This window comes from Andrographis paniculata, unplaced genomic scaffold (assembly GCF_009805555.1).
Source record: "Andrographis paniculata isolate CXL003 unplaced genomic scaffold, ASM980555v1 Contig46END, whole genome shotgun sequence".
NCBI classification, from domain to species: Eukaryota; Viridiplantae; Streptophyta; class Magnoliopsida; order Lamiales; family Acanthaceae; genus Andrographis; species Andrographis paniculata.
Window position 1 is genome coordinate 21,265 of NW_026137580.1, and position 20,750 is coordinate 42,014.

Sequence of the window (20,750 nt, forward strand, 5' to 3'; positions counted from 1 at the left end):
CAGCATCCTCAAATCACACGTGGTGTTTGTTGTCCAAAATAGAGGATTTCAGGTGTAGCATGAATCTTATCTTAGCAGGAGCGGATCATTGGACTCGTGTATATATATGATCATATCTAAATATATCAAAAATCTTTTCGGTAATCCAATTCCCCAAAATGACGAACCCTAACTAATCAGTATGGATCATTAGAACCACCACCACAAAATTTGCCCATTCTTCCCCTCGTAGACCTCTCCGTCTAACCATGTCTTTTACCTGCCACAAATTATTTTATCTTTCAAATCATATGATGATACGAACGAAGAATGCCATTGCCAGCGATGACAATAATAATAATAATAATAATAATAATAATAATAATAAATGGAAGGGTATGCAATAATGATGGGAGGATGAACGAGGACAATCGTTACGTTAGTGATAATTGGGCCAAATTATATTTTAAATATAGTTTATTATTATTATTATTATTAGTATAAAATCCACATAAACAATTGGAATCTGCACATATGTCAAATCTCGATGGAGTATAAATTATACTCCCACTCTCCTATAACTAAATATTCATTTATTTTTTCACATAATTTTAAAAATATTAGTATTATATTTGAATATAATTGAAGTAAACTAAAATAATTTTATTAGTACGTATGATATAAATGTAATGATATTTGTGTAATATATATAATTTCCCCCTCATTTAAAGATTTTTAATTCACTATTCTGAGACAGTAAAAGATGCTTGGTAAAGGTCAACATGTGAAGTGATTAAATTAATCAACACTTATTTTTTAATTATCCACCTTAGATAGGATAAAATGTCATAATATTTTATATTCTAATTTCTAACACACGAATATATGAGTATGGTAAATATATAACTTATATACAATGACATATGACCTAAAATTAAGAACACATATTCATTCATGCATTTTAAGGTAAGAAGAAACCGCTACTATATGCTAATAATTCATCAAAACTAATCTAGATCAAAAGACTTCATATTTCGATGATATCTTGGGAGATAAAAGTAAAAGTAAAGCTCTGTTAAATACCTGGATTGGGTGGGGTTCAACCAGCAGCAGCATCATCTTTGTACATGAACCTGAATCCTATTAGATATCGATATTCTCCCGTGCCTTGGCACCGGCTGCAGTAGCCGAGTCCGCTCCCACCACAGCTCCTGCACCTGTAATGCAGATACAAAACCACAGAATCATGGGAAGTTGGAGTAGATAATAAGTAGAGTTTCCGTAGACCTTACCATTTCGGCCACTCTCCCTTTGGGAGCATTGCCAATTCCACACAATTTGTCCTCCCTGGAGAATTCAGTCAGAATTTAGCATCTGTATTTTTCACAGTGCACATTGTGAGCCATCGCAATTGCATGTTATACATCCCAACTCGAGGAAATGTTGTCACTCCCTTGTCCTAAACAAACAACTAGCTTTTTCATCATTCATTGTGTCTAGTGTGTCGAGGAAAAAGTGATGCAACCTCATTTTCAAGTAGGTAAAAACAACTGGGGGGATTAACAGCAATACAATTAATGATAATGATAAACGACGATCACAGTATGGTATGTATGGTAACTGCCTTCCCCTGATGAACATTCTATGTTTAAATTTCTAATCTTAAAGAACTTTAGAGAATTATCTTTAGCAATTGAGACACTGCTATAATGTAGTGTGGGACACAAACTTTATATGTACCCATATGGAGTTCTCGAAACCTCCAAATGTGCAATCTTAGCAAGATGAACTGTATTGTGTGCTTTGGAGTCGGTCAGGAATGGCATAGAAGACTTTAACATTGGGATAAATAAACTCAAATTCAAGAAACTAATAACTAAGCTTAAATATTTAATAGTTCGTAGAAGTTTTCAAGCACGACTAATGTCTGAACTCAAAACTGGTAAAAGATACCAGAGATCAAATTCAGCTTTTTTCAAGTAGCTCAAAGATCAAGTTCAAAGTTTGCACCTCAAGTAAAATAACAAACTAATTCAATAGGTTTCTTGACAGAGAATACACACACACACCAAGAGAGAGACAGAGACGGAGAGATGGAACCTCTTCCTTTGCAGCTGTGACAATCGACTCTGCCACTTCCTCGACACATAACACAGGGCGGGTCGGGCTTACTTATCTTTTCAATTCGTACATTAGACTGCCATATATTAGGAAGAAAAAAAAATGTTCAAGAAAATTGTCTTTGCAGCAATGAATTAATGAAGAAGATAGTCCTGGGTTTGAGGATAAATCTGTTCTAGTGAATATATGACAACAATAGCACTGAACAGTTATAACATCTTTTCAGCTAGTTAGCTTCCAAACCAATGATCCAAAACTATTGATACAGAAATTATATCTAGATTCCATTCCACATCTTATAGAAGAAATTCTGGAAAATTCTAAAACTCAAATCCTCTAATTCCAAAACAAGAGCAATCCAGACAAATTCATTAAGTGCCAAAACAACAGAAGTGGCAATGTAGAAAAGATGTCATGATGCTTCTTAATTGGTTCATTTTGAATTTTCCATCATTCAGTAAACAATTTCAAACACTATCTTAAAGTTCTTCAGGATTAAAGGATTTAAGAATAGTGTGAAGGCATAAGCTCCTTTGGTTGGAATCCTTGGGAATGAATTTTTGGGGATCAAACCTGAATATGTATAAAAACCACTATAGTTCCTCCTAATACAGATTGAAGCTCTTGAACAGACACCGTTATTCAATTCCTACTTCAATCTGCAAACAAAGCTGCCCTAAAAGTTCCATTGCTTCGATTCCAGAAATAAACTGAGCATCATTCAACGAAGGAAGTCGATAGAGTCCTCCATATCCTTCTTAAATTTTATTCGTTTGCACGGTTTGATATGAATAACAAAAACACAACCAATTCTTACAGCGAATAGAAAAGTCTAGAAACTTTTACCTCAGTTCTGACAATCCAAGTCGGCTTGGAGAGCGAGAGCAGTGGCCTCGCCGCCGGCGGTGGCTTCGAAGTCTGTGAATCGTTGCCAGTGCCCGTGGATTCCGATCTGACGGTCGTCAATGAACTCGTCGCTCTGAAGATAACCGCCATTATCAAACCGCTGCTCTTCAGCGCAAACCTGTCGCCATTTCCTTCTTCTCTGTAAGGATTTTTGCTTGTTCTCCTGGCCTGGATAAATGAATTATGTGCTTTCCTTTTGATTTTAAATTATAAATCGCTGCTTAGTCCCAAAAGCGTATTCCAAAATCGCACTTTGGGCGACGAAAATAACTGCGCGGAAATTGTTGAATTACCATTATCCTTTTAGGTAATTAAAAGTAATTTGGCGGCAAGTTTGGATACTTGTGCTTTGGTACATTTTGGGTGTGTTTGTTTGGGGGTTTGGAATTTGAGTTGGGATTTGAATAATAAAAATTTTGAATTTGAATAGTTGTATAATGTAATATAAAATAGGTGTTGATGTAATATTTTGAATGTAAAATTGATTTTTAGTATAATATAAAAAATAAAAAAATAGGTGTTTGATTTGATGTTTTTGGGAAAAAAAATTGGACGAATAGTGTAAATCCAATCCGATTCCGCAAACAAACACACCCAAGATGAATTACTTTGTGTTTTAATAACAGTGAAAAATTATATTTTGTTGGTGATTACATTTATTGTCATTATAGTTAATATTGAAAATATATTTATATTTGTATAAATTTTTTTTACAAATGTTATTTTTGTAATTTTAATTTATATTATATTTTGATATAATAATTAATGGAGTATTAAATATATATATATATTTATGTAAGTTACTTTCTCCATCTCATCTTATATGGTGTATTACTAAAAATAATCATAAATTAATTTATAATTATAAATTAAAATTTAAAAATATAATTAAAATATATAATTATATTTTTAAAAAAAAATAATAAATTATATGTAATCTGACAAAAATAAAAAATAAAAAAATAATTACTTAAAAAAAAAAAAAACCAGGCTTATTTCCAATTTTTAAAGCGAAGTTGTGACTATAGCTCCACTTCATATAAACCGACATCACTTTTAAACACGACTTTAGTAATAGTACTCTAAACTCGCTGACTCTCCCTCTCTCTCCACTGTTCCGAATCAAAATTGAGTTCAGAGCTAACTTAAAGCGTGCCTACTCTCCGACGAAGGCGCCGCCTACTGGTGGAAGAAGAATCAGAAGAAAGTATAAGCATCACTTATGGAAGAAGAGAGTTCTGGAAGGATCCTGACTGATGCCGACGCCGTCCGAGCGCCGCCCGCAGGATTCCGCTTCTCCGACTACGGCTACATTGGATCTGCCGGCATTGCGCTTGCCACAGGTTTGTTTTGCATCCGTCGGTTGTGATCGGAGAAATTTCTGTGTGTTTAGTTGAATAGTGATATTTATATGTTTACTGACCCTAAACTCGCAATAGTGAAGTACGGATTTGAGATTTTCACACTACACAGCGATTGTGATTAAAGTCGCGATAGTGAAATTAGTCTCGCAACCGCTCGAATAGTATATTCCACTCTTCGGAAACCATACTTATGGTTTCAAGAGAGGATTATTCCGTCATTCTTTTGTTGGAACGATGATAAATCAAAAAAAAGCTTCATAAACTTGTAAATTTTTTATATGTAATCTATAGCTACTGTCTGTCTAGATTAAGTTAGAAATTCCATCTTTTAACTACGAGCCTATCTAAGATCAGATCTAAGAAAATGGTGATTGTTCATAGTTAATCCAGATTCTGTCTAAAATTCATAAAATAATTGGCATCTTACGTTATAAGCTCAATCTTCATCAACAGTATCATACCTGATATGGACATGTCCTCCTTACAATTGGCTGCAATCAGTGAATATCCATTACTATCCAAGCAGGTCAGTGTATACTTACTTGCCTGCGTGTCCGTCTTCAAAGGTTTCCACACACTTCTTTATTCCAAGCCTGTCTGCATTTCCTTTTCAGATTCAAATTCTTTATTCTCCACTATGAAAGCTTCTTTTTATATCGAAAAAATGATCAGCATCTTGCGAAAAGGACCTCTTACTTGAAAGCGCTATGCGGATTGAAACTAAAGCGATGTTTAACATGGATTTAATTACATGTGTCTGATGATATGGTTGGTTGATCGGTTGTTCTCAGGTATTGGGCGGTAGTCCCTGTGCCGAATTATGCAGTGGTGGTTACAATTGTAGTGGCAATTGGATTTTATATAGGCCTCACCTTCACGGCTTCTCCTCCTCCTCCAACTCTGAAGTCTCTGTTTGGTATGTTATCCTTCTCTAATGATACTATGCATTGTAATAGTGTTTTTTATTTGAACTTTTTTTTTTTTGAATTTTATGAGAAAATAAAAAATATTTATATTAAAAATTATATATATATATATAATAGGGCAAACATATCCCTAAGCGTTTGACTTGTTTTCATTTGAATTTTAATAGTAAATATATTACAATGTTTTATATAAAATTATAAAAAATATATTTTTAGGAGTTTTTTACTGTTGAAAACACAAATGAACAAAAATTATAATAAAAACTAACTCTTGTGCATCCTCACTTAAAAATATTTTCTGTTATTCTATGTATGCAGATGAATGCAGTGAGGAACTATTAGGAATCATCCCTGCTCCAGATGATTATCAGCTCATCGAGAATCTACCAGATATTTGACATTTTAAATTGAACTGAGAAATTTCTCCAAAAAACTACTAGATTCACCAGACAAACAAATGTTGAAGGCAAAGAAAGAAAAGCTCATCGAATAAGCCAGATGTTACGTATGCAATGTAATTTAAGAATGAATTGGCAATAACAGGTGGTTGTCTATATGTGTATGTATTGCATTAACATATGGAGAAGCACGTATGTGCTTACTTTACTGTAGGGTGGGTGGGTCATCATCGTATCCATGATGCAGAATCGATCTCGTCTCTTGCTTTCTTGTAAAGTTCCAGTCTTCTAGCGTACTGCTGTCTCTTCTCCATCAATGCCGGATCTTCGTCGAGTAAGTCTGCCAGCTGCTTGCCCTATTCAAAACAACTCTAGATTGTCAATATAAATAAATAAATAAATAATTCCACACTAAACATCGTTCTTTGTATTGCCGACATGATTCCTCGTAAACACCAAAAAAATTCTTAAAACTAAAAAAGGTAAACAGAAAAAATTTCAGTATGTTAGATAAAGTAAATGACTTAAGGTTTTAATACTATGTTAGATTAAATAAATTATCTAAGGCGCTGATACATGTTATATGAAGTAAATGACCTAAGATTTTTATACTATATTAGGTGAAATAAATGAGAGGATTTGATAACATGTGTTACATGAAGTAAATGACCTAAAATTCTCATACTATGTTAGGTGAAATATATGACCTAAGGCTTTGATACCATGTTAAATGAAATAAATGGCCAATCCATCCTAAAAGCTTAACGCAATATTTATTTATTTATCTAGAAACGGAAATCAATTAACACTTTAAAAAGGATGTTTTGCAGTCCATCACCACTTTTATCCTACATTGATTTTGATAAGAAGGTTTATGATTTTCATCCTGTATGAAGTTTTTAGGTAAACACAAAACTATATTTATAACTTAATAGAAAGAGTGATAATTTGTGTACCTCTCTCTTCCCAATTTGAACGTAGAAGTAGTTGAGAAGATTCTGTTTGGCCTCCTTAACTTGACAGAAAACCACAGCCTTGGGAATTGAGTTCTTCATAGTTTCGGACACCATTTGAATGTATGAAGATACATTTGAAGCTATTCTTCGAAAGTGCATCTCTGCGTAACGATCTACGTTGGAGGCAGCTTGTGAGTTTTCCCGCTGGTTCTCACGGGGGTTGCTGCCTGCTGCTTTCTCCATCTCCTGAGGAAGCCTCCGGAAGAAATCGACGGTCAGATATGAAGACTCCATTTCAACCAATCTAGTCGCAGTTTTCTTGCTCTCATCGCGAAATCGTTCCAAAGCCTCGTTGGCTGCTCCCGCTATAGTTGATTGCAGTGTTGGGAACCGTTTCAATTCCTGTTTAACCAGAGAAGTTTAGAATCAAGATTTTTGTAAATAAATTTCACCCTCCATAATAAACTCGCACAAAGTTTGTGATCCATCAAAAATGATTTTCTAAGTCGCAAGTATTTGCAACTACTTCAAAATTTAGTATTTACATTATCACGACTAACAATATTCTGATTTAAATCCAACTCCTTCAAATATGATAATTGCTAATGCATCTAACCCCATACAATCGTTAATTATATCATATGCATACATATATATAATTTAAATTCAGCTGCTCACACAGAAATGAATACACCGCATAGCAAACACTCTAAATATTAAATAATCAAGAGATAAAGTGTTTTCTATAATAAAATTAACGAAAATCAATACTAAAGAATTTCTATGGTCACAAAAATATACAGCACTTCACAAATCCAAGAAGCTTGCCGACAAAATGATAAAACTCGAAGACAGCAGACTAACCTGGCATTCTGCAATTGACTTCCTGACAAGCTCCTTCAAGACAAAGTGAACCTGACCAGGGGCACAAAATGCTTGTCAGCCACAGAAGTGGCAAAAGAATAGGGCACTAACGAAGACGTGAATTCTACAACTTACAGCATCCACTGAAGCTTCAGCAGGACCCCTAAAATAATTTAATGAACCCTCAATAAGCCGTCGATAACCTTGTTCGGGAGCAATCAAATGTGGCTGATAACCATCAGCTTCTGAAACAATTTTTCTCACATTTTGGACTGAAAGATGTCGATCAAATGGGAGTTTCTTCAATGCAGCTGGCAGCTGGTTGTCAAACACTCCATAAATTCGATCACCTCCAGGACGACTGAAAATGCATAATTAGAATCAGCATATATAGCGTGCCTAGTTCAAACTAGAAGTAAAAGGCAAATGCAAATTAACAAAGAAACTACTAAATTCATTTCATTTCCTTGAAACTTTAAATTTACTAAAGTTGAAAATGCCAGGGAAGTCCTCTTTGGGTTTAGATTATGAAATAAAATGAAACATCATTTGGAGATGCAAAAAGTTTTGAAAACTCTTTCTCTTGTTTATTCAAATGTCAACATCATATAGGCATGGAAGCTATTTTTTTAAGAGTTTTGCAGGACATATATATGACTTTAAATAGTAGTAAGGTTTTAATATTTAATAATGATATGTGTGTTTAAGGTTTAGTATTAAAAAATAATTGTATACTTTGGAGACATGTAAACAAAGATTTACTAAAGTTTCAAGATATGTAAACACCCAAACATAAATGATAGCCTACAAAAGTTTCAAGACAAAACAGCAAAATTAATGGACAGCAAAGGATTCTTCAAAGAATCTTTGTGAGACAGAAACCAAAAAAAAAAAAAAAAGCAACATACCCTCCATTGAGATGCTCCTTGAATATTTTGTCAAATGCACGGCAAAGTTCCAGGATAGTGTATAATTGAGCCTGGAAGACAAAATTCAGTGGTTAGCTAACAAAATTGACTACTGCAATCTGTAATCAAGATCAAGATGGATTGGAAAGCACACCCCAGCATCAACAGCAATTGGCCTTCCAAGGTGATCTAGCTCAGATTCAAGTTCATCAATGCTTTTGTTTATCAACGATGTGATACTTGGTATTCTTGCCTTAATTACTGCTTCCAAGTGCTGAAAGTAAAACAAAAATCAACATCATAAGATCATGATTGTTTTGGAGAATGGACACCAATTACATGTGAGAAATATTTCTGAACCTGGGAAAGAAGCTTTGCAAGATATTCCGAACCCATCTTACTAGATAAATGACTATAGTCAGGACTTGTAGCAAAGTACTCACGCTCCTTTCGCCTAGCAGCAATCATATCAGTATTGCGGTTGATGTCTGCTTGAGAACGATTGACAATGCCCACCCATGGATGTTGTAAACGATAAGATCTTCCTTCCAAAACCTAGTGAAGAGTGGAAAACAAAACAACTGCTTCAAATTCTCATCATCAGCACAAGTAAAAAAAGAAAAAGAGCATTATACACTAAATTTAGGGACTTGTGATCAAGAGCCAATGATTGTGTTAACATTGATAAGTGATAAGTCCTGTAACTCTATCCTTTCATGTTGTGTTACATTTGACATGAATATGAATGCAAGTATGTGTAAGAGAGATAAGGGTAGAGAGAAGTAAAGTAAGAAGAGAATACATCAAGAGCATTAGTTCCTTTGTCCATCAGATCCAATTTCGTCAACACTCCGAATGTGCGTTCTCCTGCAACAATATAAGAGTTATAACTTCAAAATAAGGTCATTTAGCATATATGTCTTTAAACATTCATGATATGTTTACACAACTAAAACCTCCCAAAATCACACACAAAATCGTAAGTTCACTTCATAATAATTTTATGTGTGTATTGTGGTCAAACTTACTAAAGGAAAATGTATATTTTGTGTTTGGATAAATAAAAATGAAAAGATGTATACTTTTTTTAAGTGAACGAAAGGATTATTGCATAAATATAAACTAAAGTTCAATCAATATCAAAGATTGAGTCATTAGAAGTCATCATATAATATTATTTAAATTAATAGAAAAAAATGACCACAAAAATAAACATTATTTATTTAATAATTTTATATTGCATAAATATAAATATTAAAGATTTAATCATTAGAAGTCATTATGTTCTATAACATAAATTTAAAAAACTAAAAACCACCAACAATAAGCAAAATAGCAAATTGAACTATTTATTAGACTAGTACTACTACTTCACAAGAGAAATTGGTCATAATTCCACCCTCCCAACTCAACTAGAATTGCAAGATGAGCAAAGTGAAAGAATTTGATGAGAAATCCTTGCCTGATGGATCCACTTCCCTCGCAAGTTTAATAGCATCTGACGTCGCAATATCTTGGTTTGCAGGGGATATTGCTAGTATGATACAGTTGGGCTGCGTATGTGAACTTGTCAATGATTATATACATGCTCCAAAAGTTTGATGCAAACAATCAAAACAAATGGCATCCACTAAAGCAAATTAGACAGCTGAACCATGGTAAAAATATAAAATTGTTCATCACTTTACCTTTTCAACGTAAGTGCGAACCATGGTTTCAATGTCTTGGACAATACTTTCTGGTTGGCCCTCTGCAGAGATTAGATGTCGTCACATTTAGTAAAGTCCCGCATTGACAATTTATTAGGGGCAAAAAAACTGATGTTGGAAAATGAACAATTAGAACTTACCAACAGCAACCTTGGTCAAACCAGGAAGATCAATCAAAGTCAAATTGACGACTGCAAGAAATCACTGAAAACAATCAGCAAAGAAATATTCCACAAATTGCAATTTGGCCACTGAAAACTCAACATACCAGCACATCAAATTAATAATACATACCATTGGATGAATAGATACTGAGGTGAATAGGAACAGGAGAGATCATCTTTGTCTTTCCAGTGATCCGATCTGTTTCATCCTGAATTTCCTTGCGAACCGAGGCTGCATTATAAAGGAAGATTTGGAGCGAGCTTTCCATCAGTCTACTTGATAGGGCATGCCAAGGGTGACACAAAAGGAAAGAAATGCATCATCTATTATAAAGTTCAATTTGCAACATCACAACATACCGAAATCACTGAATCGCTTCCTTGGCAAATGCCCAAATTCGGCATATTCTTGTTGCCCTTTCTCTATTTTCTGCAGCTGTAAAACCAATGGCCTCCGTGTAACAATACCTGAATCCACCAGTCAATTTGAAAGATTCAGACATTTGCTTGATTTAAAATAAAATTGCTAATATTATTCTAATATAAATCATGTTTTACACAATCAAATCCTACAAATCTAACTAACCAGAGCCTCGCGGAAGAAAATCACGCCCAACTATGCTCTCCAACACTGAGGACTTTCCAGAGCTCTGTAATCATTTCAAACATTAAGTACCGACTCCATAATTTTGAAACATAAAAGATTAAGAAAATTGAAAAATTAAAAATTTAATCTAACAACGAATAAAAAAAATCACAGATCATAAAAAACAAACTGATCTACAACATAGCCTGCACGGATCTACTGATTTTTGAAACCATAGCCACTACGAGCCAGCAAATACCACTCATTCTCATCAACAGGCATGATAAAAACATTTCGTACACAATCTAACAATCAAGACCCTAACCTGGCCACCAACGACAGCAACCGACGGAAGCGCGTCCCACAGAGAAGAAAACGCCTGGTCTCCTCCACCGTAGTCGCCGAGAGCGGTGCAAGCCCTCTGAATTCTATTCACCAACCCAATCAAACTCTCCATCGTCGCCATTTCCGCCGTTCAACCGCCAAAAAAACACGCACAACAACTGCAGATCTAAATCGGGAGGCGCGTTTCACATCCACCTCCCAAGTCTAATGCCTCAGCCAAACTCCAAATCAAAGTAAACACACAGTAAAGGAAGATCAAAGCGTTTGACCAGAAATTGACGCAGAATTTTGGGAGAGAAAGAATCGGATGAACTGATGAGAGCTTAAATCGGAATCGAATGAATTTGCACAGTAAAATTTAGTTTACGAGAGAGAAATGGGGAGAAGCATTGGGAGCACTGTCGGGGCTATATTGCGCCGGTTGGAGCTATGATCCTGTGGTCTGCGGTCCACGTGCACTGCCGTGGGGTCGAGGGATGCAGTAAGAGTATTGTACCTTATGCATCGAGAATTTTCGACTTATTATTTTATTTATTAGTGTAACGTTTTGAATTTTGAAAATGGAAAGAAGCGTGGGCCAGAGATGGAGGAAACGGCCCTTTCGGTTGGATCAGCCCAACGGCTATATATATAATGGCACGTGAAGTTTGTATTTTCGAAATTAGTACGAGGGTCAAGGGTGTTTTTATATTATTATTATTCTAGTTTTTTATTATTTCTGTTTTCTTAATAATTTTATTTTGTTATTAATTTTATTTAATATGTTCCTTTTTTATAAATTTTATTTTTTTTATTTTTATTAATTTTTTGTTTGTTACTAATATATCAATTTACAAATAAAATATTATATTTATTTTTAGCTACATCCATTTTTTTATGAAAAAAATATCACATATATATACACGTTAATTCAATAGATTTATAAAATCGGCTCGGTTAAAGTTGCTAACGTTAACGAGTTGAGTCAAACAACATAAAAAAATTCGTTTGATTAATCAACGAATTCGAGTTGTGTTCATGAACATATGTTAAAATAATACTTCATTCCGTCTCATAAGTAGGTAATAATTGTGTGATATAAAGATGATAATATTTGTGTAATATATTGTAAGTTATAAAGTTATTTATAATGTTGTATATAGTACAATTACTAAAAAACGGATTAAAATAGAAAAATTGATAATTTTTTATGGGACAGAGATAGTATATTTATTATAAAATGGCAAAACAACAAAAAACTCCCCTGTGGTTTACCGAATCTGCTGAAAACCCCCCGTGTTCCTAAAACTCCAAAAAACCTACTTGTGGTTTGTAAAATGTTGCACACTTGCCCCCTCCCTTTAAATCACATTGACGGCGAAAGAAGACATCAGGGTTTTTTTTTCTCCAATTTTTTTTATCTATCTATTTTTCTCCAATTTCTTTCGTACGTTGCAATGAACGGCAAGTTCTTTTTTCTTCTTAGATTGATTTCAAATTTTGATGTCAAGTTGAATTTTTAAATTTCTGGGTTTGATAAAAACAGAAAGTAATTCTGGGTTTGGTAAGAAAGAAGAAGGAAGAAGGAGAAAGAAGGAGGAAGAAGAAAGAAGAATAAGAAAGAAGAATGAATGAGGAAGAATAAGAAATAAGAACGAGGAAGAAGGTAAAAAGTTGTCATTAGGGTATTTTATTAATTTTATACCGAAATATATCACTCTATGGACCAAAAATCGCATTTCAAGCGCGTGCTATACAACCTCCGTTGAATCCTAACGAATGGGGGATTTTTTGCAACATTTTGAAAACCACATGTAGGTTTTTTGAAGTTTTAGAACCACGGAGGATTTTAGCAATTTTCGGAAACCATAAAGGGGTTTTTTGCTGTTTTGCCATTATAAAATGATATATAAGCTCAAACAATAAAAAATTTTAACGAGTCAAACTCGAACACTACGAACGAGCTCAAACAATAAAAATTCTTAACGAGCCGAGCTTGAATTACGAACGATCGCGAAAGTCAAACAATAAAAACTCTAACCATGCACTGCTTAATCAACACAAAACATTTCTCATCAAACCAAAAACCCAAAATCACAAATAAAAAATAATTTCAATCTTCATTAAATATGAACATCAATCATCAACAAGAAGAAGCAGAAACAGTCGTGTTAGGAGCAGCATTACCTTCACCAAGACCTTTCCTCCTCCTCCTCATCTTGGCATCCTCCTTATAATTCTCATATATATACGAAGCGAATCCCCAGAATGCCATCAGCATCGCAATGATCTTCACGCCGTTCATACTATCACGGAACACAACGAGCGCCGCGAGGGGCGTGACTGCCAGCGACAGCGTGCTGATCACATTCGAGAACAGAGACGACACCACGAAGATCAAACCTATAACCCCAACCGAACACACCTGCCACGCCACAGCTGTCCACACCAATGTCAAGATATAGGAAGCTCTTCCGGTCGTGAAACTCATCATTTCACCATGCAGGGTTCGCCACTCGCCGCTGGCGAAGAGGCCTACTATGGTCACGCACGTGGCTATAAAGGCAGTGTAGATTTGCATCTCGAGGACAATTGAGAACGTCTCCTTCTTCAGAACCTTCTCAAAGGTTACCTGCCCGAAGAACACATGGAGCAAAATTTCTATGCGGATTATTTACTAAATCTTAAAATGGAGTTTCGACAACATATCATAAATAATTCAATTCCAAATGATACACACACTTTGTTTACATAAAACATTTTTTTTACCTTTCCACACTATTCATCTATAATATTTTTTTCAAAAACATCATATTAAATATATTTTTTTTGTCACAAAACGTCAAATCAAACATACTTTTTTCACACAAAATATCACATCAATACTAGAGTATGTTTTTATTTCAAATAAAAAATATCATTCAGCTCACATAGCTACCGATAAAAATAGATTATTTTCTCTCACAATACATCATATCAAAATATATTTTTAAACCAAAACTCAAATAAAAAACTCAATTTCAAATCAAAACCAAACAAACTTTAACTTTTTACTATTCTCAATGTTCTTTTAAAAGCTCAAAAAACTTCAAAACCCTCTATCTAAACAGAACTATTAATTTTGAATTAAAATTCCATCTAGCAAAATGAAAGTGCAGACCATAAATTGGAAATTCTAAAGGAATGTATGAAGTGCACATGTATGTTTATGTAATCCTATCTATCTATAGTTACCTGCATAAGGGAGAGTAGGAGAGCATACAATGCAGAAGCCATAAGGGAAGTGATAATCCCGATCACATATTTGCGGTGGGTCACCCCAGCCGGTGCATCAGAGTCATCATTAACAGCAAGTAAGCATGCCGAGAGGGAAAGGATGACGACAGAGTTGAGGATCAAAGCAGTGAATTTTTGTTTATTGATGAAATAAGAAAAGACAGCATTGAATGCTAGCTGTGTGGCACAAATGAGGGAGTAAGTCGAAGCCGAGAGATATAACAAACCAATGGAATATAGCATGTTGTCACCAGCAATGACAATTCCAATAACCGTATAGATTATGGATATAATAGGAATAGAAGCTGGGGTTGTGGAAATTTGATGAGACTGATCACTTGAGGGGCTTAGGAAGAAATACGGGATAAGGAGAATAGGGAAGCCAGCGGTTTGGACAAGAGTAGCCATCCATTTGCTTTTTCCACCCTTGTCGTAGTAAAATCTTCCCAACAGAACAGATGCAGCTTGACCGATGAGAAGAAAGGCGATGTTAAGTGCAACAAGCAGCCACCAGTGCAGTCGTTTGAGCTTCTTGAGTGGATGAACATGGCTAGGCGATAGCATGTCATTTTCCTGTGCACCCTCGCCCTCTTGAATATCTGATGTATGAGACAGACAACAATGTTAATGCATAAGTTGGGATAGTCAGAAAGAACGAGAATTAATTGGCTTGACAGATAAAAATGAGGTTCTCAAAGAGACAGTTCTGTATAAAAATCATTGTGAATGAATTGGTGTACGAAAGTAGAATGAATCGAAACCAATTGTGGAAGCCCATATGTTACAAAATATTGACAATAATCAAATATCAAAACCATATAAATGTCACTGGGAATTAATTTCAATGAATGAACATTACCAGAGATCACATTATTTTTACTCCTGCCAAGAAAGTATATATATGCATTTCACAAACAAAAGCTTATATATATGACAAAAGGTTTTATCTTTACATATATATATATATATATGTACCACACATATCACAAACACACCATAGTATTATGATTATATTCATATATTTCAACAATTTTCTAATTGTATTAGGCTAATTTAAACAACAACAACTACTACTACTTATTTATATATATATATATATATATATATATTGTTAGCCTCTTTTATGAATTTCTTGGCAGTTGTGGAAATTCCTAATAATCAGGGAAAATTACTACATTAATAGCTAAGTTTAAAGGAACTTATGAGAATAATTAACAGAATTTGTTCATTAACTTGTCAACTTAACTAATTAGGGGTCTAAGATACTAATTATAGAGAGTAATTGAAAGAGTTGTGCAAGTTTAGAACTTTACTTAAATTTATCTCAAGATATTTAAGTTATACCTTATTTATCCAGATATATAGATTCTATATGAGATTTTTGCAGGCAAAATGCATCAAAATTCGACAGAAACGTGAACCTTTCAGAAGATCTAAGTGACTAAACTCAACAGCATTGTTGTATAGGCAACAGTGGTAAACAATTCAATTTTGTTTAATCAAATGAATGCAAAAGTATTGCAGTTTGTTGTTTCATCAAATCGTGTAGCTTTGTATGATATTTATCATATCTATGATGCTTTCATAGAAGATAACCAACATACTTCGCTTTTTATTTTCTATAAATTGCATCAAACGAATATGCAGACAGTGAGGCAAACACGAGTCTGTAACGAACAAACGAATAGTGTGAACCTTATATACATGAATCCTCACTCACTGCGCAACTTCAGAAAACAATACTCCTATTGCCTATGAGCATCAAATACATAAAAGAATATATAATCCATCCACGCCTCAATAGGATATTCTCACTTCTCAGGCGTGTGAAATCATACTTCTAAAGTATACAAGCGAGGCAGCCTCCTCCAAATCATTATCTATACAATAATTTTAAACCAAATTAAGCATCCGTCCGTCAATCGAAGCACACCGATACATAACCAGCAAACCCACCCCTCCGCAAAATAAATAAATAAATAAATCATAGAAATACCTTTCATGGCGAGATTAAAAATTCAGGCGAAAATCAAAACAAAAATTCTGGAGGTCTCCCCGAAATTATTGAAGAAACGTGGAGGAAAACGGTCAACAGCGAGAGGGAAGGAGAGGAAATCAATGGCGGCGGACTGGGTAGGAGATTCAATTACTAAAATCTGGCAGGACAGCCGCCTCCGCTTCCACCTGGGCTATATTCCGTTTGTGCGAGACAGTTTTCGCCTTTTAAGCGGGATCGATGTGATTCACGATCATTCATTCAAAGATCGACACGTGTTATTTCGATTAGACTTGGGGAGGTCCAGGCCTTGGGAACCCGACATATCTGCTCTACAATGAATGGCTACTGCGGACTGGCGGATGGAAGATCGGAATTCTCTTTATAGAATAAACAAGGGAGGGCGATAGGAACTATTAATATTAAGCCAACCCAAATTTGAATATTCTGGCTGGATAGTCATTAAACCAAGAAGGGGATAGACTTTGGGTTTGTTATAAATACTTACTCTTCTCAAATATTTTAAAAGGTAAGTATTTTAATAAAAATGAATAATAATTATTTTATTAAAAAATATATATGTGACAAAAAAAATAATTATTAAAAAAAATTGAATGACAGATAAAATATTATGTATTAAAAATACTTTATTCAACTGTTAAACTCTATTACAATTCAAATTATCTTTTTTCTCAATTCAAATTATTTTTTAATCATTTTTATCTATCCAAAAGTAATTAACACCAAAATATCACACTTCTACTAATTAATAAATTATATTTTTTCCTATCTACTGAATTTATACATAATATACAATCGGTGTATATATTATGTGGAACTAATAAATTATCAATTTTTTCTATCTACTGAATTTATACATAATATGCAATCGGTGTATATATTATTTGTGCTATTAGTATTAGCAGTGTACAGCACAGTTAAAGCCATGCAATAAACACGCCCAAGTGAGAGCTAAAAGCATAAAAATAAATCCATGAGTTGAGGAAAAGCCCCAAAAATGAAACACATATCTTATGTTCTTAAGGACAAAAGCATCAAAAACTACATATAGATAGATAGATAGATAGTCTTACGCGAACGGGCAAGCAGGCACAAATGATACACACACAACCAAGGAAAAACATAGAAGAAGAAGAATATGCTAAGGACCGAAAATATGATGTTCTAATATGACCCGACGGGAGGCGGCGCAGAATACTCAGGATAAGCTATAAGCCGCAAAACAAAAATTCAGAGCGATCAAAACGGCAAACAAAGGAGGAGGAGGAGCTTTACAGATATGATAATGCAGTCCGTCTGTCTGTCTGTCCATCCGTCCGACACAAGATGTTAATGCACAAACGATGGATGTGAAATGTCTTACGCTTGTTAATCAGCAGGCGCAGCCTCCCGACTGCTGCTGGGAATTGGATGCATCCGCATTGCTTGACTTGAGGTTCACATCCACCATGCCCTCTTGCTTGGCCGACGATAGAGTTTCCATTCCAGGTAAGGCAGCAGCGATCTTCCGGAATAGTGGCTGGAATCATAAATAATAATACCAAGAATGTTATGGTTATTAACAACATTCTTTTAGGCTTTAGGACTGTGCAATTTACGGTAAGAAATGAAAAAAAATGAAATTCTGGGTATGCAAAACAATCGAGTCCAATTACTAGTTTTCACATCGAAAAATTTAAATCAGAAACAACTTAGAACTACAAAAAGATATCCCAAAACACAAGTGAATATGACAGTGAATTAGTTGTAGCTGCAATGGATTATATTTGGTGTTAATGGAGTAGGTTTTGGTCTTACCTTAATATTAAAGCCAGCCTTGGCACTAGTTTCGATGAACATGACATTAAGGTCGCGGGCTTTTCCTTCTCCTTCCTCTATCGAAACTTGCCTGGAGATGGACATGATAATGGTGTATGAGATTTAATAGCACTGAAATGTGACATGCCCTGCCTAATTGCACATACTAATCAGAAAATTAAAAAATAAATAAATAAATAAAGCAAACAGCAGCAGTTGCTCCTGTTGTAAAAAGAATCTACTGAGGAAGAAAGAAGCAGATGCTGCACTGTTATGATGGAAATTTGGCATTTATTCAACAAGCAAATGATGAACGTCCATTGGGGTACTCCTACACTATTGTCTCCAATTGAATTGATTATGAATTTTACTATCTCTAGAATTCATAAATAAATTTCTGTTACCTATACTAAGGTTAAAATAATTAGTTTTTGATTAAATTTCCTTATCATGTCAGGCAAACAGGGCATTTCTCCAACAGTTTGAACAGAAAAAGACATTGTTTTCATTTCTAACACCTTCAAGTTTGATCATGAAACTAATGTGAAAACAGAAACAGGTAAGGGAAAATTGCTCAATCAGATATTCACTTGTAAGAAAAATGCCACAAAAAGTTACCAAAGTAGTATAGTTTTTTTTTTTACCTTTTCTCCACCAGATCAGTTTTATTGCCAACTAACACAATAATAACGTCGCTTCCTCTCTCAGTGCGAACTTCCTCAATCCATTTTGTAGTATTAAGAAAGGACTGGCGACCTAAAATAGGTAAAGAATCAATAATATCAAGATCCAGTTTGTTTCATAAGGTGAGCCAGAGAAAATGCAATAGCAAACATCCAGCACAGCCCAGCAACATTTTGCTTAAAGTATTCAGCAAACATAAATCATGAAAGAAGATGAAGCACATACTTGCAACATCGTATACTATAACAGCAACAGAAGAATCCCTTATGTAGCTGGGGATTAGACTCCTGAATCGTTCTTGTCCAGCAGTATCCCTAACAAAAATCAGTGCCCCAGCAATTATTTTTCATGAACAGCATTTGTATAAATCTAAGAGGAAAAAAAAGGATCCTGCAGGTCAAAAATAGCAGATCGTGTAATGCATCTCAATCATAACTAGAAATAAAGCTTCGTGCTTGATCTGGCCATTGTTAGAACAGCAAAACAGACATTCCATTTAAATCAGCAGGTGCTTCTAGCTGAATTCATAGGTGGAGCACAGCACAATTGCACGAGTATATCTCACTGTTTACTTTAAGAAAAAAGGATTGTGCAATGCCTACTGGAAATGTATTGTCCCAGCATACAAATTGCATCATTATGCAGAGATGCACAAAACCCAAATGAAAATTTTAACTAAGTTTAACAAGAATTCAGTGTTTAATCCCTGCAGCTTACCACAACTGCAATCGAACAGTTCGATCTTCAAGATACATGGTCTTAGACAGGAAATCAATACCAATTGTAGCCTGAATGAGCAGATAAAAATACAGATGTTAGTTATTATTCCATGGATTTTGTTTCTCCCAAAAGCATTTGACTTGCTCGTTTCCATCACAATGCTAAAAGCAACTATTCTGAATGCAAATCATTATTAACATCATACAAAGAAAATCAATACATAGGAAAACCATAGCAGCTTGACAGAGGTAGTGTAAGATCGCAAATAATTAGAAACAACGAGACCTCTTTAAAAGTAATAGAATCAGATCGCCAACAAAACCAAATCCAAAAACAAAAATTGTCGCGTGAAATCGAACTGATCGACGACAAAAGTAAAACTATATGAAATAAATCTAAGGAATCGTTACAACAATCGTACATCGCAAATCAATCAAAACAGATCAGATCCATAGACCTCGAACATTTTCATTTCACAAACAAAATCAAAACCGACATACAAAATACAAAGGGCGCCGCACCTGATAAGTATTGTCGAATTTATCGTACATGAAGCGAGTAATAATACTTGTTTTCCCCACCGACTGATCTCCCAAGAACACCAATTTGTACTTCGCGAGAGCCGAAACCGGCGCCATTAATCAATTCTCGTCACTTACCGCACCGGATCTCCGAATTCGGATCGACTGCACCTATTCCCCTCAGAAAGATCAGGATCTCGCCGGAAAGTGAACGGAGAATTCACCGACGCGGTGGTATTTGTAGGTTTGCGCGCAGATGTGTTCGAAATGGAGAGACTATTCTCCCTTGCGCGTCAAATTACCAAATAAATTTCTATTTGAAGAAAAGAGCTTCCACAAAGGTACGTAGGGACACGTGGCGTGCTTCGAATGGGCGATTTCAGACGTTTTTTTATTTTGTTACAAACGTGTATTTCTTTGATCTTTCGCATTAATTTTTTTAATGTAAAATATCTTTTGATATATCTTAAACTAAAAATAAATGTAATTAGCAAATAATAATAACTACAATTTACTAATTAAAAATTTAT

At 34.7% G+C, this 20,750-nt stretch overlaps 5 protein-coding genes across 9 annotated transcripts; 1 reads left to right on the forward strand and 4 right to left on the reverse strand.

Annotated features, from left to right (window-relative positions):
- Window positions 1–83: 83 nt before the first annotated feature.
- On the reverse strand, window positions 84–5,165 carry LOC127252317 (uncharacterized). Of its 3 annotated transcripts, XM_051276438.1 has the most exons (5): window positions 2,947–3,244; window positions 2,080–2,176; window positions 1,272–1,326; window positions 1,063–1,196; window positions 84–259 (listed from the first exon to the last, which is right to left on the reverse strand). In XM_051276438.1, the coding sequence occupies exons 1-4, from the start codon at window positions 3,094–3,096 to the stop codon at window positions 1,079–1,081; spliced, it is 420 nt and encodes a 139-aa protein (XP_051132395.1). In that variant the 5' UTR covers window positions 3,097–3,244; the 3' UTR covers window positions 84–259; window positions 1,063–1,078. The 3 variants fall into 3 exon arrangements, 2 of the variants coding, with proteins under 2 accessions (XP_051132395.1, XP_051132396.1); XR_007839060.1 differs by having other exon boundaries at window positions 245–259; window positions 1,063–1,326; window positions 2,049–2,176; window positions 2,947–3,257; XM_051276439.1 differs by lacking the exons at window positions 84–259; window positions 2,080–2,176 and adding an exon at window positions 4,832–5,165 and having other exon boundaries at window positions 1,112–1,196; window positions 2,947–3,276.
- Window positions 4,045–5,716, forward strand: LOC127252319 (phosphatidylinositol N-acetylglucosaminyltransferase subunit P-like). The gene is made up of 4 exons (XM_051276440.1): window positions 4,045–4,349; window positions 4,824–4,896; window positions 5,162–5,286; window positions 5,615–5,716. The coding sequence occupies exons 1-4, from the start codon at window positions 4,229–4,231 to the stop codon at window positions 5,692–5,694; spliced, it is 399 nt and encodes a 132-aa protein (XP_051132397.1). The 5' UTR covers window positions 4,045–4,228; the 3' UTR covers window positions 5,695–5,716.
- A 40-nt stretch (window positions 5,717–5,756) lies between these two features.
- On the reverse strand, window positions 5,757–11,616 carry LOC127252308 (phragmoplastin DRP1E-like). The gene is made up of 15 exons (XM_051276418.1): window positions 11,207–11,616; window positions 10,882–10,945; window positions 10,656–10,763; window positions 10,426–10,527; window positions 10,272–10,322; window positions 10,111–10,172; window positions 9,885–9,975; window positions 9,225–9,289; window positions 8,783–8,977; window positions 8,577–8,696; window positions 8,423–8,493; window positions 7,650–7,875; window positions 7,515–7,565; window positions 6,651–7,052; window positions 5,757–6,050 (listed from the first exon to the last, which is right to left on the reverse strand). Exons 1-15 carry the CDS (start codon window positions 11,345–11,347, stop codon window positions 5,922–5,924), a joined length of 1,878 nt encoding a protein of 625 aa, XP_051132375.1. The 5' UTR covers window positions 11,348–11,616; the 3' UTR covers window positions 5,757–5,921.
- Window positions 11,617–13,173: 1,557 nt separating this feature from the next.
- LOC127252313 (probable purine permease 11) lies at window positions 13,174–16,894 on the reverse strand. 3 transcript variants are annotated; one of them, XM_051276432.1, is made up of 3 exons: window positions 16,478–16,894; window positions 14,440–15,080; window positions 13,174–13,837 (listed from the first exon to the last, which is right to left on the reverse strand). In XM_051276432.1, exons 1-3 carry the CDS (start codon window positions 16,482–16,484, stop codon window positions 13,349–13,351), a joined length of 1,137 nt encoding a protein of 378 aa, XP_051132389.1. In that variant the 5' UTR covers window positions 16,485–16,894; the 3' UTR covers window positions 13,174–13,348. The 3 variants fall into 3 exon arrangements, with proteins under 3 accessions (XP_051132389.1, XP_051132391.1, XP_051132390.1); XM_051276434.1 differs by lacking the exon at window positions 16,478–16,894 and adding an exon at window positions 16,297–16,355; XM_051276433.1 differs by lacking the exon at window positions 16,478–16,894 and adding an exon at window positions 16,177–16,305.
- A 549-nt stretch (window positions 16,895–17,443) lies between these two features.
- On the reverse strand, window positions 17,444–20,525 carry LOC127252314 (ras-related protein RABH1b). Its single transcript, XM_051276435.1, has 6 exons — window positions 20,221–20,525; window positions 19,697–19,767; window positions 19,205–19,293; window positions 18,940–19,051; window positions 18,296–18,386; window positions 17,444–18,017 (listed from the first exon to the last, which is right to left on the reverse strand). Exons 1-6 carry the CDS (start codon window positions 20,335–20,337, stop codon window positions 17,871–17,873), a joined length of 627 nt encoding a protein of 208 aa, XP_051132392.1. The 5' UTR covers window positions 20,338–20,525; the 3' UTR covers window positions 17,444–17,870.
- Between the last annotated feature and the right edge of the window lie 225 nt (window positions 20,526–20,750).